Source organism: Lynx rufus, unplaced genomic scaffold, assembly GCF_022079265.1.
Source record: "Lynx rufus isolate CCGP_SWC_20201006 ecotype Redwood Valley unplaced genomic scaffold, mLynRuf1.p SCAF_5, whole genome shotgun sequence".
NCBI lineage: Eukaryota > Metazoa > Chordata > Mammalia > Carnivora > Felidae > Lynx > Lynx rufus.
Window position 1 is genome coordinate 25,320,277 of NW_025814867.1, and position 13,743 is coordinate 25,334,019.

Here is a 13,743-nt window from a genome sequence, read left to right on the forward strand (position 1 = left end):
AAAACAATGCCCATCTCTCACAACTTTGGGAGGCGTTTGGTCCCAGCATGCACCCCTTCAGGTGAATGCCTGTATCACTCAGCAGTAGGTACGTTTCTCAATAATTAAATGACATGTACGTTGGCTGCATGTGTTATGGGAAAACAATTGAAGGTGACTGTAGCTAATTTGAATTCCTCAGGGGGTTTGACCCTAGCGCCAGGCTAACAAGTAATTCCTGAATGTCTTGTCTTTTCCGGCTTTTGCCCACTCGTGCTGACATCCGGCAAAATATTAGTCTACCTGAGACAGTTCTCATACTGGCTGACTGGGGGAGCTTTAAAAATTCTTGATACCTGGGTCCCACTCGAGACTGGAGTGGCTGCTCCAGGGAGTGGCCTGGGTCCCGGGTTTGTAACCCCGCTGTGGATTCCACGGTGCAACCAAGGGTGAGAGTCGCTGGCCACAGGATTGCTGTGAGCTGAATCACAGCTCGTTCCTTGTGAAATGAAATGCTTTTTACGAAAAGTAAATAACCAACACCCTGACACTCCACCCCGACATCCTCCATGCGTCTTTCAAGCAGCGGGATTCCCAAAGGAAACGTTACTCTCCTATGATTGCCGATAGGGTGAAAGTCCATCGTTGGCCCGGACGAGGCCTCGTGACCAGGAAAAGCCGCAGAGGCTTGTAGGAGGCTTATGCACATGGCAGTCAGTCTTTGCATCTGTCACAGCAGGTCTGGAAGGAACGGGGAGTTCTGGGGGTGATCAGGTGACTTAAGTGGGGGCCTAAGTGACTTTGATGGCCCTGCTGCCACCGCCATCCAGCTCGATGGGACATTCCAGAGAGTCAGAGGCACCATGAGAAGGGGAGGCCAAGTCTGGCTTCATGGGAAGGACTGGGACTCTGCCGTGGAGGGTTCTGTTCATTCTTCAGCCCAGTTGGTTTGGCTGTGGAAAGAGGTTTTTGGAAGGGGAAAAAAAAAAAAACCTCTCCCAGGAACAAATGAGAAGTTCTTCTGAAGCTGTGGCTTAAATTCTGAGTCTTAGGCCAGGAGGGTATTTTTCTCTTCTTTTTTTTTTAATTTTTTTTTTAATGTTTATTTGTGCGTGGGAGAGAGAGATAGAGAGTGAGGAAGGGGGAGAGAAACAGGGAGACACAGAATCCGAAGCAGGCTCCAGGCTCTGAGCTGTCAACACAGAGCCGGATGCGGGGCTCGAACTCACAAACTGTGAGATCACGACCTGAGCCGAAGTCCAGGAGGGTATTTTTCAAGACCTCTTCTTCACCTCCAGAGGTTCAGGGGAGGGTCGTGGGTGGGGAGGAGTGCCATTCAGGTGTGGTGCTCTCAAGTGCACATGGCCACAAGGTCAAAGAATTGACACACGGAGAGCCTAAGGACACCCATGTTAATGAAGCAGTGAGCCTGTTGGACATCGGGCTCCCCTTGGTGGAAAAGCCCAGCTGGGCTTTGGAATCGGCTGGTTAGGATGCTAACCTACACACGTAATCTCCAGGTAATTTCTCCACATCTCCAAGCACCAGTGTCCCCACGTGTGAAATGGGGCTGACCCCCACCCCGTTAGATTTTTGTATGCAGACGACGTGTGCAAAGTGCTTGGTGTGGTTGTCAGTGAATCCTAATGCCGGCCGGTAACAAGGTGGCAGGAGCTGTCAATGCCCAGCCGGTGCCCACAGACTCCCGTACTTCCAGCCTCTCTGCACTCCGGGCCATGTGACTGGGCTCTGGCCAACAGGACATGAGCAGATGTGATGCAGGCCACTTCTGGGCCTGACCTTTACAAAGCCCCTCACGCCACCTCTGCCCTCCCAACACCCTTGGCGTAGTTCAAGATGGACCATGACGTGAGAGTACATCAAAATGAGCTATGCTAGGGGTGCCTGGGTGGCTCAGTTGAGCGTTCGACTTTGGCTCAGGTCGTGATCTCACAGCCCGTAAGTTCGAGCCCCACAACGGGCTCTGTGCTGACAGTAAGAGCCTGCAGCCTGCTTCAGACTCTGTGTCTCCCTTTCTCTCTGCCCCTCCCCTATTCCTGCTCTGTCCCTCTCCTTCAAAAATAAACATTTAAAAAAAATGAGCTATGCTAAACCACTGACAGTGTAAGTTTTATCTGTTACAGAAGCATAGCATAGCCCATCCTGACAGAAATACTCTAATAACGTTTTTCAAAGTCTTCACGTATTTGTTAGTGGTTTATAAGTAACAATACGGTCAGCACGGTCCAGTCCTTGTCTGAATGTTTTCAAATCTCCAAGCTGATCATACTTCACTTGAGCTGTGCTTGACGGGACCAGCTTCAAGAAAACACTAGGACGAGACGTTCTAATTCACTTCTTATGAAGCACATTTTATCAGTTCTCCAAACATATTAATCATGGCCGGTTTTAAGCCACAAGACATGTTTCAGGAAGAGCTCTCGGGTGGCGCAGTGCTTATCAGGGGGTTCACGTTCACCAAAAACTCCTCACTCAGGCAACACGCTGCGGGCGTGCGGGGCCTGGCTGACCCCGGGAGACCCCGCGGGGCAGCACGGTCTGGGCTCCGGGCCCCCACCCCGAGCGGGCCCAGAGCGGCAGCTGGGAATGAAGGCTCAGGAAAGGGTTGGTGGGAGGCGGCAGGAGAAAGGACGGGGCCGTAGGCGGCAGCCTCGAGGTGGCTCGGCGCCGACTCCCCAGCCGTGCCAGCGGGTCGGGTCTCCCAAGGGTCCCGCCGAAAGTGCTGGAGCTGACTGCGTGGGCGGGGCCGGCTGCGCCTCGGGTGATGAGCGCTCTGCCGGCTCCAAGACCTGCCAAAATGAGCTCGGGAGAGTCTGGTTTTCCCGTACCCGGTCCCCAGGGTCTGGAACAGGGAAGCACGTGGACGTGAGATCTAAGGACAGGACCCAACAAGTCTTTGGCTGGGATTTCTGAGGTGACGGTTGCCAGGGAAGGAAGCAAAGCCAATGTTTACCACAGGTTCCTGTTGATAGAGATCATCTCTGTGGCCAGACTAAGAAAGCTCACTCCGGGTTGTCGAGAGCTGCTCTCTGAACCTGCCAGGTGCTCGCTTCCCTAGCCGCTGCGACACAGTGGGGTGTGGCATCTCCCTGCCGAGGCGGCCGGGCCGTGGCAGACCTGTGGGTGCATTTCTTTTTTTTTTTTTTTTTGGGGGGGGGGGTTTATTCATTTTTTAGAGACAGAGCATGAGTGGCGGAGGGGTAGAGAGAGAGAGGGAGACACAGAATCCGAAGCAGGCTCCAGGCTCTGAGCTGTCAGCAGAGAGCCTGATGTGGGGCTCGAACCCACGAACTGTGAGATCATGACCTGAGCTAAAGTCAGACGCTCAGCCGACTGAGCCACCCAGGCGCCCCCCCGTGGGTGCATTTCTACTGCACGAGGGATCATTCTCCGCACACACAGGTAGTTGTTGTTTTTCATGTTTACTTATTTTTGAGAGAGAGACAGACAATGAGCGAGCGGGTAGGGGCAGAGGGAGAGGGGGACGGAGGACCCCAAGTGGGCTCTGCGCCGACAGCAGGGAGCGGGAGGCGGGGCCCAAGCTTGATAACCGAGAGATCGTGACCGGAGCTGACGTCAGACATTTAACCCACCGCGCCCCCAAGGCGCCCCCACGAAGGCGGTTTTAAGGCCCACACCACAGTGCTAGGTGCTGGGAAGAGAGCAGTGACCGAGACTGACCCCCATCCCGGCTCCCTCGGGGCTTACGACACACGCTAGGTTCCCGCACCGGCAGCCAGCCGTAGCTGTGGGGAGTGGCGTGGACAAGGGCGGGATGCCGCGAAGGCACCGACAGGGAGAGGTCACCCGCTTCCGGAAGGCTTCGCCGAAGGATAAGCAGGCAGGTGAGCAGTCCACAGGGTGGCAGTGTGCCTCGCAGCTCAGGGCGCGGACTGGAGCCCCGCTGCCCCGCTACAACCCGGACTCTGCGGCCTACCAGCTGGGTGGCCTTGGGCAAGTCACTTAACCCGCCTGTGCCCCGGCTGCCTCATCTGTAAAAGGGAGGTAGAGGCCGCAGCGAGAATGAAGTGAGTATATGCAAAGTGCTTAGAGAGCGTCTGGCATAAGGGAAGTGCTATATACAAACGTTAGCAACGAGGAAGCAAGACTGAACAGGAAGAAGGTGAGAGCAGGCTCTGAAGGAAGCAGCTTATGTTCACGTAACTGAAAGAAATCCAAGCAGGTTCGCAGAGAGTGTGTGTGTGTAGGGGTGGGGAGTAGCAACGATGAGATTCGAGACAGAGATGGATGGGCAGGGCCTGAGGCAGCTGAGCCTCGGGAACCCTGGTAAGGATTCTCGTCCTCGCAGTAGGAGTCATGGGGGGCCGTTGATCCGTTTTAAACAGGGAGATGACGTCAAATTTGCATGTTTAAAAGATCTCTCTGGGCTGCTCAGGGGGCCCAGAGAGGATGCAGAGGGAGGCTGGTGCACTAGTGCAGGTAGGTGGGAGTGTGGGTGGTTTGCACCTCAGTGGAGAGCGAGAGGAAGGGTCAGCTTTGGGAGTGATTTAGGAGCAAAAATCGACTGGATTCTGCACTGACCGGTGAGGGAGGTATGGAAGCTACCAGCCCTACCAGAAACCGATGAGGACTGTCCTTATTGAAAGTATTTCCTCGGAATAGGGGTGTCTTGGGTGGCTCAGTTAAGCAGCTGACTCCTGATTTTGGCTCAGGTCATGATCTCACAGCTGGTGTGTTCAAGCCGCGCATCAGTCTCCACGCTGACATGGTGGAACCTGCTTGGGATTCTCTCTCTCCCTCACTCTGTGCCCCTCCTCTGCCCATTCTCGCTCAAAATAAATATTTTAAAAAAAAATGAAATAAGAGTATTTCCTCGGAATAACAAATACTGCAGTGATACTGCCATCGTTCAAAACTTTTCTAGAAACCTTCTCGTGGATTAGTTTTCAGGATTTGAATGACTAACTCAACATGATTCTACAAAGTCACTAAAACATGAGTCTGGATACTTCCCTTAAGACCCAAAGAATAGGTCTTTAATTTCTGGAGGGAGGAAGCTATTGACAAACAGAAGCAGCTGGTGGGGAGGAACCATGGGTAAGTCATAGGTTGTAGAATAGGACCTATTTGTCTTGGGTCAGAAGGACGGAGCCTAAAACAATTTTTAATGGCAGTGCTACAATTATAGCCAAGGCTGTCCACTGTGGGGACTGTGTCTTAGAAATGGAGTAAAAGGACTCATTCAATCCAGAGACGTTTTGAAAACATGGATCCCACATTGGTTGACGGGTAAGAGGAAGCAAGCTTTCCTCGCTGTAACTAACACAATCTTTAGTAATCAATACTTCTGTATTTAAACGTGTCGCTCACTAGACATAAAGTTCAGTATGGCTTTGGATTTTCTGCTGCCTCTAAATAATATGAAGGTTTAATGAAGGTAAGAAATAGATTTCACTTATCAGGGTGAGCATTAAAATGCTTCCTGTAATGAACCTCTGTTTGTGAATCCTGGGTACCTCTTCTCTTGTTGATTCTTCAGCAAAGAGAACAAGAAAATCATCTGAGAAGGAAGGACAACCGGCAAGCTTCTCAGGGCCTGGATCCCGAAATGCCTAAGTTGCTAACTGTTGAGAAAACTCTTCTTTTCACGAAGCCAGGGAGCTATCAATTCAGCCGCTGTCTCAGTCCAGCCCACCTTAAGCCCCAACAGGCAAATGTTGTCAGTTTTCTTTCTTATTAATGGTGAATCCACCATTTCTCCTGAGCCCCAACTCCAGAATTTAATCAGTACCACAGTGCAGAAGTCCTCTATATCAAACCAAACTTTTCCCTTGCTTCGGTCCAAGGCAGTTTCTTCTTATTCTGTCGACACTGGAGATGCAAACAACAGTAATTGCAACAATGAATCAAGTATTTGAAGACAGTTAAGACCCTCCTTCGTCATCTCTCATCAGAATGGCCAACCTCCGCTCCACTCGATCTCTAAGGCCCGTTTTTTCCATCAGGAAAATTGCAGAATGATCATGCTAAAAGGGATTCTAGGTTGTGTAGTCCTACCCACTTGACAGATCAGGAGAGCAGGTCACGGACACAGTGAGTCGTGCAGGAAGCTGTACAACAGGGATGACTTAGGTCTCTCGATGCCTGGCACCCTGTTCTCTCCACCCTACTACACAGCCAACTAAACTTGTTCCATTCTTTCTTTCTTCTCTCTAGGTGCCTATAGTCCCTAAGGACAGACAGGCTTGGTTGGTTTTTTTAAAAATCTCACTAAAATGGAATGGAGTGTTCTGGTTAAATGAGTCTCTCTTTAAAAAAAAAAAAAAAAAAATGGGAGGCAAGTCTACCCCGTTAATGAGTGGGGAGGATTTTGGAACAAGGTCAGGGCCGAGTCTGTGGAGAGGAAGGGGACTAAGTCTCATAAGTCACGCATTGTCACTGTCAGCCATGTGAGCTTGGGCAAGCCATCCAGCCACTCAGTCTCATTTCCCTTACTGGTAAAATGGAACAGCATCTTCACCCTGATCATCCTGCCTACTTCACACAGACACTGTGGCTAATTCAATGAGCTAAAACGAATGTCTTGTCAAATGCCAAGTGCTCCTGTAGTATTCATTTGATAATAGAACTCTAGTCAAAATCTAGACCACCAGTGAATTCAGGTGAACTCCAGAGTTACTATTTCCCATCCCTTTTCCTTTATTACTTTATCTGTGAAAATGAACCTCTATGGCTACATCTAAGACCTTTGTGTTTAAATAATCTAGAGGTTGGGGGAAAAAAAAGGAGGTAAAGAAAACACAGAATATACTAAGAAGCTATAATAATTAGAACAGTGTTGAATCAGAGCAGGAACAAATAAATAGACCTATGGAACGGAGAGTCTAGGGGAAAAAAATCCATCTGTAGGTGGGAGTTTCATATGTGATAAAGAAGGCATTTCAAACCACTGGGGGAAAGTGTGGAATATTTGATGAATGGTGATGGGCAACTGGAGAGCCATAGGAAAAAGTCAGATCCTTATCCCCCATCAAGCACAAAAATTAATCTCCAATAGATTAAAGACCTACCAAAGTATCAGAAGAAAGTATATCCATAAAAGCCAAGGGAAAATATGTGATTATATATAAATTTAAAACTCTGGTATAAGTTATAACAAACAATTCAGGGACAAATAATACATTGGGGAAAATATTTGCAATGCATATACAGACAAAAGATTAGCATGCATTCTATTTTATAAAGAGTTACAAATCCATAAGATATCAAAGTGGACATAAAATGTGAACACACCATTCTAAAAAAAATGGCTAAAACATTTTTGGAAAAAATGCTAGGGAGCAATCAGGAAATTAATTTTTTAATTAATGTGACTAGGAAACACACTTTAAAGACTTAAACAACCTAGCATCAGAGAAATGGGTACTTTCATACTCCATTAGAATATAAATCGATTGTGCATTTTACAGGGCCATTTGGCAATACCAGCCAATTTTTGATCCAGAAATGATCCAGAAATGACAGGATACATGCACAAGAATTGCACAAACAAGCTTGTTTCCTGCAGTACTGTTTGTAATAGGCCCAAACTGGGAACAGTGTAGATGTCCATCATAGAGATGTAATTACGTACATGATGGCATGCATCTACAGCTGGGAGTAGGCAAGAAGAGTAAATTCATAAGTGCACGTACCTGTCTGTGTGTCCAAGGTTAATACACTGCAAAAGGTCTAATACCTAGCAAGCTCTTAATATAGAAGTTCATGCTAGGCCAGGGAGTGGGATGAGAGAGAAGAAAACGTTGGCATTTTGATGCACATGCTTTCATATTATTTGATTTTTTATAATCATATTCATCAGGTAATTAAGAAAGAACAAAGGAATAGACAAAATCTTGGGACATGGAGATGACACGGAGGTCAGGTTTATGGGCTCCTGCAGGGGCAGGGGCAGGGGTAGGGGCAGGGGTAGGGGCAGGGATAGGGGCAGGGGTAGGGGCAGGGGTAGGGGCAGGGGCAGGGGCAGGGGCAGGGGCAGGGATGGGGGATGGTGGGGATGGGACGGGGGGGAGTTAAGAACCCAGAACAGACAGGATGGAGACGGCTGCTTAGTAATGAGGAAGTCAGGACTCCTGAACACAAATACTTTTCAATGCACGCCTTGAGTGGATGGTGGGTCAGAAGGTATCTTCGTATGTCATCACCACGCCTGCTGCCGAGGCACGTATTAGGAAAGAAGAATATTAAAGACAAGACATCCCACTACTTCTCGAAGATGAGAATGGTATAATTCTTGGAGTTTCATTTAAAATAAAATGAAATAACAGCGCTCAGTTTAAATTATCAGCATACGATCATCCGCAGTACCCAGGAATGAAGGAAATTGCTGTTTTCCAATCAGAAAGAAAAAAAAAAAACCTCTCCGACAGAGGTGCGTGATGCTGGGCGATCACCAGGCTTGTGCTTACATACTGCAGCTCACACAAGCACATGTGAAGACACCTGCAGCAGCTCTGCATCCTGTGTAACAGCTCTCCCGAGCACGGTCCCCAGAGTGTGGGCACAACCCTTGCCACAGCTCCACCCACGCCTCCAGTGACCTGTCCAGCCAGCCACCTTCTATAGCTTCCCTTTCGATTGGCAACACTTGCAAATAAACCATTTTGCCCTCCAAAGCATTTCTACTTTCAGTTTTCCAAATACTTAACTTGCTCAGGATAACCTTACATTTTCCTATCTACAATCTCTAGCACAGTGACTGCGCATACTAGGTGCTCAATAAATCACACTTAGTTAACTTCTCACCCTTCAGAAAAAGCCATCACCTCACCATCCCAAGTGGTATCCCACTGAATGATTCTTTCATAGTTTTTCAGGCTGTTATTTCTCTCACCTTAAAAAAAACAAAACTAACTATGGCTTGGTTTATAGCACTGTACCAACCTAACTGTACTGTTGTTGACTTCTTAGCTTTGATAAATACACCATGGTTCTCTAAGACGGTATTTGGGGAAGCTGGGTAAAAGGTATACAGGAACCCTTTGTAGCTCTTCTGTAAATCTAAAGTTATTTCAAAAGAAAAAGTTTTAAAACAAAACAAAATTTTTAAAAGGAGTAAAAAGAAAGGCGGTGGTGGGGTGAGTTCTATGGACTCTACTTGCCTTTCCTATCTTTTTTTTCCCCTGCATAGTAAAACTCTTCGAAACTATTATCTATCCTCATTCATTACAATTTCTTTCCTCCCAGTTGTGGAAAGGAAACCACTACAATAGGTTTTCCTTCTTCACATGTTTTTTTTTCTTTTTTATTAAAATTTTTTTTTAACGTTTATTTATTTTTGAGAGACAGAGAGAGACAGAGCATGAGCGGGGAAGGGGCAGAGAGAGGGAGACACAGAATCCGAAACAGGCTCCAGGCTCTGAGCTGTCAACACAGAGCCCGACGTGAGGCTCGAACCCACAAACTGGGGGATCATGACCTGAGCCGAAGTCAGACGCTCAACCGACTGAGCCACCCAGGCGCCCCCACGTTTTTTTTCTTAACATCCATCTTGTCAAGATCACCAGGGACCTTCCAGTTGCTAAATCAACGGTCGCTCGTCGGAACTCACCTTTCCCGTCCTAACGGCAACATGACACAGCTGGCCAGTCTGTCCTCCTTGAAACACTTTCTTCATGTAGTGTCCTGACGCCACACTGATCTCCTTTTCTTCCTTCACGTTTATTAGAGCACTGTTTGCAACTCCGAGAGCCATCAGAGATGCAAACATCAGCAACCCCCACAACTAACACAGCAGGGGCCACCCCAAAACAAGCTGAACAGCAAAAATCTGGCCACAATAGACACAATCAAACGTTCAAAAAGCCATGAGTTCATATTGATACTTTTAAAAATCTCACCGGTGACCAGTTTTGGAGGTTGCTAGGGCACCAACTCATATTAGACTAACTGATAAATACAGGGCAAGAATCAAGCATCCGTTCTGTCTTTCATAATTTTTACAATACGATTTTCAAAGTAGGGGCTACCGACCAGAACCAGGGCTCCAGGGAACATCTTTATCTCAGAGCTCCATGCCCATCTGCACACACCTACTGGTGAGGGACAGCAGACCATCTGGGAAAGACCAAGTATTTGATCCATTTCCTGGTAAGTGCTGGTGCTCATACCAACATTTCAAATTTGAGAAAGACTCCTACATCAGCTTCACCTCTCTCTGGTATAGACTGTAGAAGGGTCGCATATCACTAAAAGCAACATCTTTTCACAAACTAATTAGGCTCGAATGATCTTTAAGAATCCCTGTAGGGGCGGCTGGGGGCCCAATCGGTTCCGCATCTGACTCTTGATTTCAGCTCAGGTCATGATCTCACGGTTTGTGGGACTGAGCCCCACATCAGGCTCTGTGCTGACAGCACGGAGCCTGCTTGGGATTCTTTCTCTCTCCTTCTCTCTCTCAAAATAAATAAACATTAAAAAAAAATTCCTTTAACACAGCTCATCAGCTTGGGCACTCCCTTTCACCCATGGAAGAAATATTTACTAAGCACCTGTTATGTGCCAAGCATAGTGCGGAACGAGACAGGGCCCTACCCGCACGTAGGTTAAAGGTTAGTGGACTAAACCTAAGCCATCTGGCCTCTTGAAATCCTTTCGGAATAAGACAAGGAGTAGCAAATTACTAACACACTCAAGCAGTGCTCTGCCAAGCACTTTATACGTATTATCACATTTAATCCCCCTGACAGTCCTGGGAGGTACGTAGGATTCTACTTTACATGTAGTAGCAAGTGTGTGCACACGTGTGTGTAATTACAAACTGAGGCGTGACACACTTGAGTGACTCACTCAAGGTCATCCATCTAGCAAGCAGTGGGACTCCAGGGCTCTCTCCAGTCTACACTCTCAGCCTGCACACTATAAATTCAAGCCCCCCTGGCTGGACTTAGTTCAGTCTGGGTACCAAAGAGATCTTGACTAGCCTGGCAAACGAGGGCAACAGGCCAAGAAATACTGTCCGGCACTCAGCACCAGAAACGACAGAGCTGGAAGGGACTATGGTCCAGGCAGAGGTCAAGACCTGGCCCGTCTAGAGAGGTTAAGGATGGTGACGTCGACTGGCAGGGTGGTGGGCAGGACAGGTGGCCCTTGCTCTGTCACAATAGCAGGCAGACAGGCTGTGGCGGCGGGTGGACAGAGGCGGTGGGAGGCACCACCCTCTGCACACATCTCTCGCTGTGAAGAGGCTTGCCCTGCGCCTCCACTCCCAACGCAGAAAAGCCTGGGGTGGCCACTTTCTCTATACCTTTGTGTCCCCGTCCCTGCCAGCTGCCTTTGCCAGTCGGCACAAGAGCCCACTGCGGCTCCCACATCCCTGAATCTCAGTGCGCCGCGCTCCTGTGCCTCTTGAGTACTCAGCCCTAAAGCCCAGCCCGTGGGCCTGGGCACTTGGGGACCAATTGAGGAGTCAGGGCTCCTTACCGCGGCCAGAGCGTCTCATATTCCCTCCCCTCACCTATGAAATGCGGGGATAATCACTGCCTTGAGCAGACTTTGAAATTCCCATCAAGTCAACAGCCTCCCTTTCTTCCTGCTGAACTTGAATGTGGGATTGAAATAGCTGACAGATGATCTTTGCTTAAAACGTGACAAAATTCAGGGCACTTGGGTGACTCAGTCGGTTAAGTATCTAGCTCTTGATTTCGGCCCAGGTCACGGTCTCGTGGTTCGTGGGTTCGGGCCCCGCATTGGACTCGGCACTGACAGTGTGGAGCTTGCTTGGGATCCTCTCTCTCCTTCTCTCTCCGCCCCTTCCCTGCTCTCACTCTCAGAAAATAAAAACTAAAAGAAATTTAAAAACTTGACAAAATTCAAAACAGGGAAGAGTCCACAATAATGATGCCAGCCATCATCAGGCCCCATAAATCAATGATGTGTTTAAGCCCAAATTCCCCGTAAGGCCTGTAGCCACAGAGATGACAAACAGCAAGATGTCTTTCCCCATCAGCTGTTCCATCAGCTCAGGAACAGAATTCCAACTGGAACTCCTGTGTCTCCAGAACTGATCTTCCTTTCTTCCCAGACCCCTTTTACCCTCACAGTATTCTCCAAGCTGGTAGCCTTGGGCCCAACACTGTGTGTCACAGGAAGAATGGCCTGGCCTCAACCTATGGACTTCTTTTGGCCTTTTAAAGATCTAAATGAAGATACGAAGAGCAGTCTCCTTTCTAGCAGTTTCATTAGAGCAGCCTTGCGATGAGGCTCCACCATTCTCTCCATCCGTCCTGGGGACTGCCTCCCAACCCAGGCTTAGCAAGGAGCTAAGTGTTAGCTGCTTTCTTTCAGTCATTCAACAAGTATGTATCGTGGAGCTATTATTGGTGCCAAGAACAACCCTGGCAAAGAAATTAAATAAAAGGCAGAAAAGCAGGATTTGGAAATGGCTCTATACTCCCTAATCAATCCTCAGCACATTTTTACAGCCAGCCAGCCTGGCCATTGAAGGCAAGATTCAACATGGAATCCAGCAGTCACCGACGCCTTTGTCCCAAACAAGAAGCCGCCTCCTACATGTAGTGTTAAGGCAGGCAGCCAAGACGCAGAGCACAGAGAAGGATTTAATTTGAGGAGAAACTAACAATTAGTCAGGATACATACTTAGGACATTCATTAACACTAAGCGAACATGCCAGATATTCAATTCCCTAAAGAAGTTTTCCTAATAATTTTCCATTTCCAACCCCAATTTTGATGGTCTGAAGAAACAAGGCTTCAGGCTTGTAGTAAGGTGAACTAAGACCTTAAATATAAAGAATTTTCAAGGTAAGATTAATAAGAATGTGTTTAAATTATAAGTTTATTGGACATAAGATATATATAGGTTGCTACCAAATAAGGACAACCTATATCTTACACACAGAACATTTTTATATGATTAAGTTTAAGGATAGTCTCTTTTTTCCCTAAGAGGAAAGAACATCTATATTGACCGATTCAAGATGCATCATGAGATAATCAAACAGTTATTAATAAAAGAAACTCAATATAGCAAAAATAATTTAATCAATGAAGTCTTGGCAAAAAGTTTATCATTGAAGTCTGTCGGCTGGTTTTTCTTTGATGCTCCATCTGGTCACTTACTTAGTTCAGCCTTGGAAAAAAAAAAGAAAAAGAAAACAAACAAACAAAAAAAACCGCTGAGGAGAGGTAAATTCATGGTGCCACAAATCATGTCTCTGTTACTGTCCTGAGAAGATTTCACAGCTTTCTCTCTTCTACCTTTGCCTACTCCCTACCACCACTTCTCAAAGCAAATGTGTTCTTTGGGAACATGGCTGTTTTCCAGTTGCTTGGAGAAAAAGTCTGTCATTGGAGGTGGGCCACAAATATAGAACAAAGTCTCTTTTGAAATATGATCTCTTATCTCCTTCTCCGTTATTCTTCCTTCTACCAAAAAAAAAAAAAAAAAACAGAATCAACAGCAAATAAGCCAGACATGCTTGTACCGAAATGAGGAAGGACTAACTACCACTCAGCAACTGTGTCTGTTTCCAGGAACTCCAGCTCAGGGAGTCTAGTACTGAGGCCCTCACACAACGGCTCCTGGCGGTAGCACCGGGCGCCAGACCCAAGCGGAGAGTGCATCTCTAGGTTTCCGGCAGGCAAAGCGGGAAGCTCGTCATAATGCACTCTTCAGACAGGGCCAGTTAGCTTACTAATCTTTGGTAGAGATTCAGAACTCACTTCGGCAAAGTAAATAAACTGGTGAAAAATCTTTCCAAG

General features: G+C 47.5%; 1 protein-coding gene across 3 annotated transcripts in view; it reads right to left on the bottom strand.

The window, feature by feature from the left end:
• Positions 1 to 13,006: 13,006 nt before the first annotated feature.
• Positions 13,007 to 13,743, bottom strand: part of OXNAD1 (oxidoreductase NAD binding domain containing 1) — a 40,262-nt gene continuing 39,525 nt past the window's right edge. For all 3 annotated transcript variants that reach the window (XM_047099940.1, XM_047099939.1, XM_047099941.1), the window contains one exon: positions 13,007 to 13,407. In XM_047099940.1, the coding sequence (XP_046955896.1) occupies positions 13,253 to 13,407 (155 nt within the window). In that variant the 3' untranslated portion in view covers positions 13,007 to 13,252. The remainder of the gene's footprint in view (positions 13,408 to 13,743) is intronic.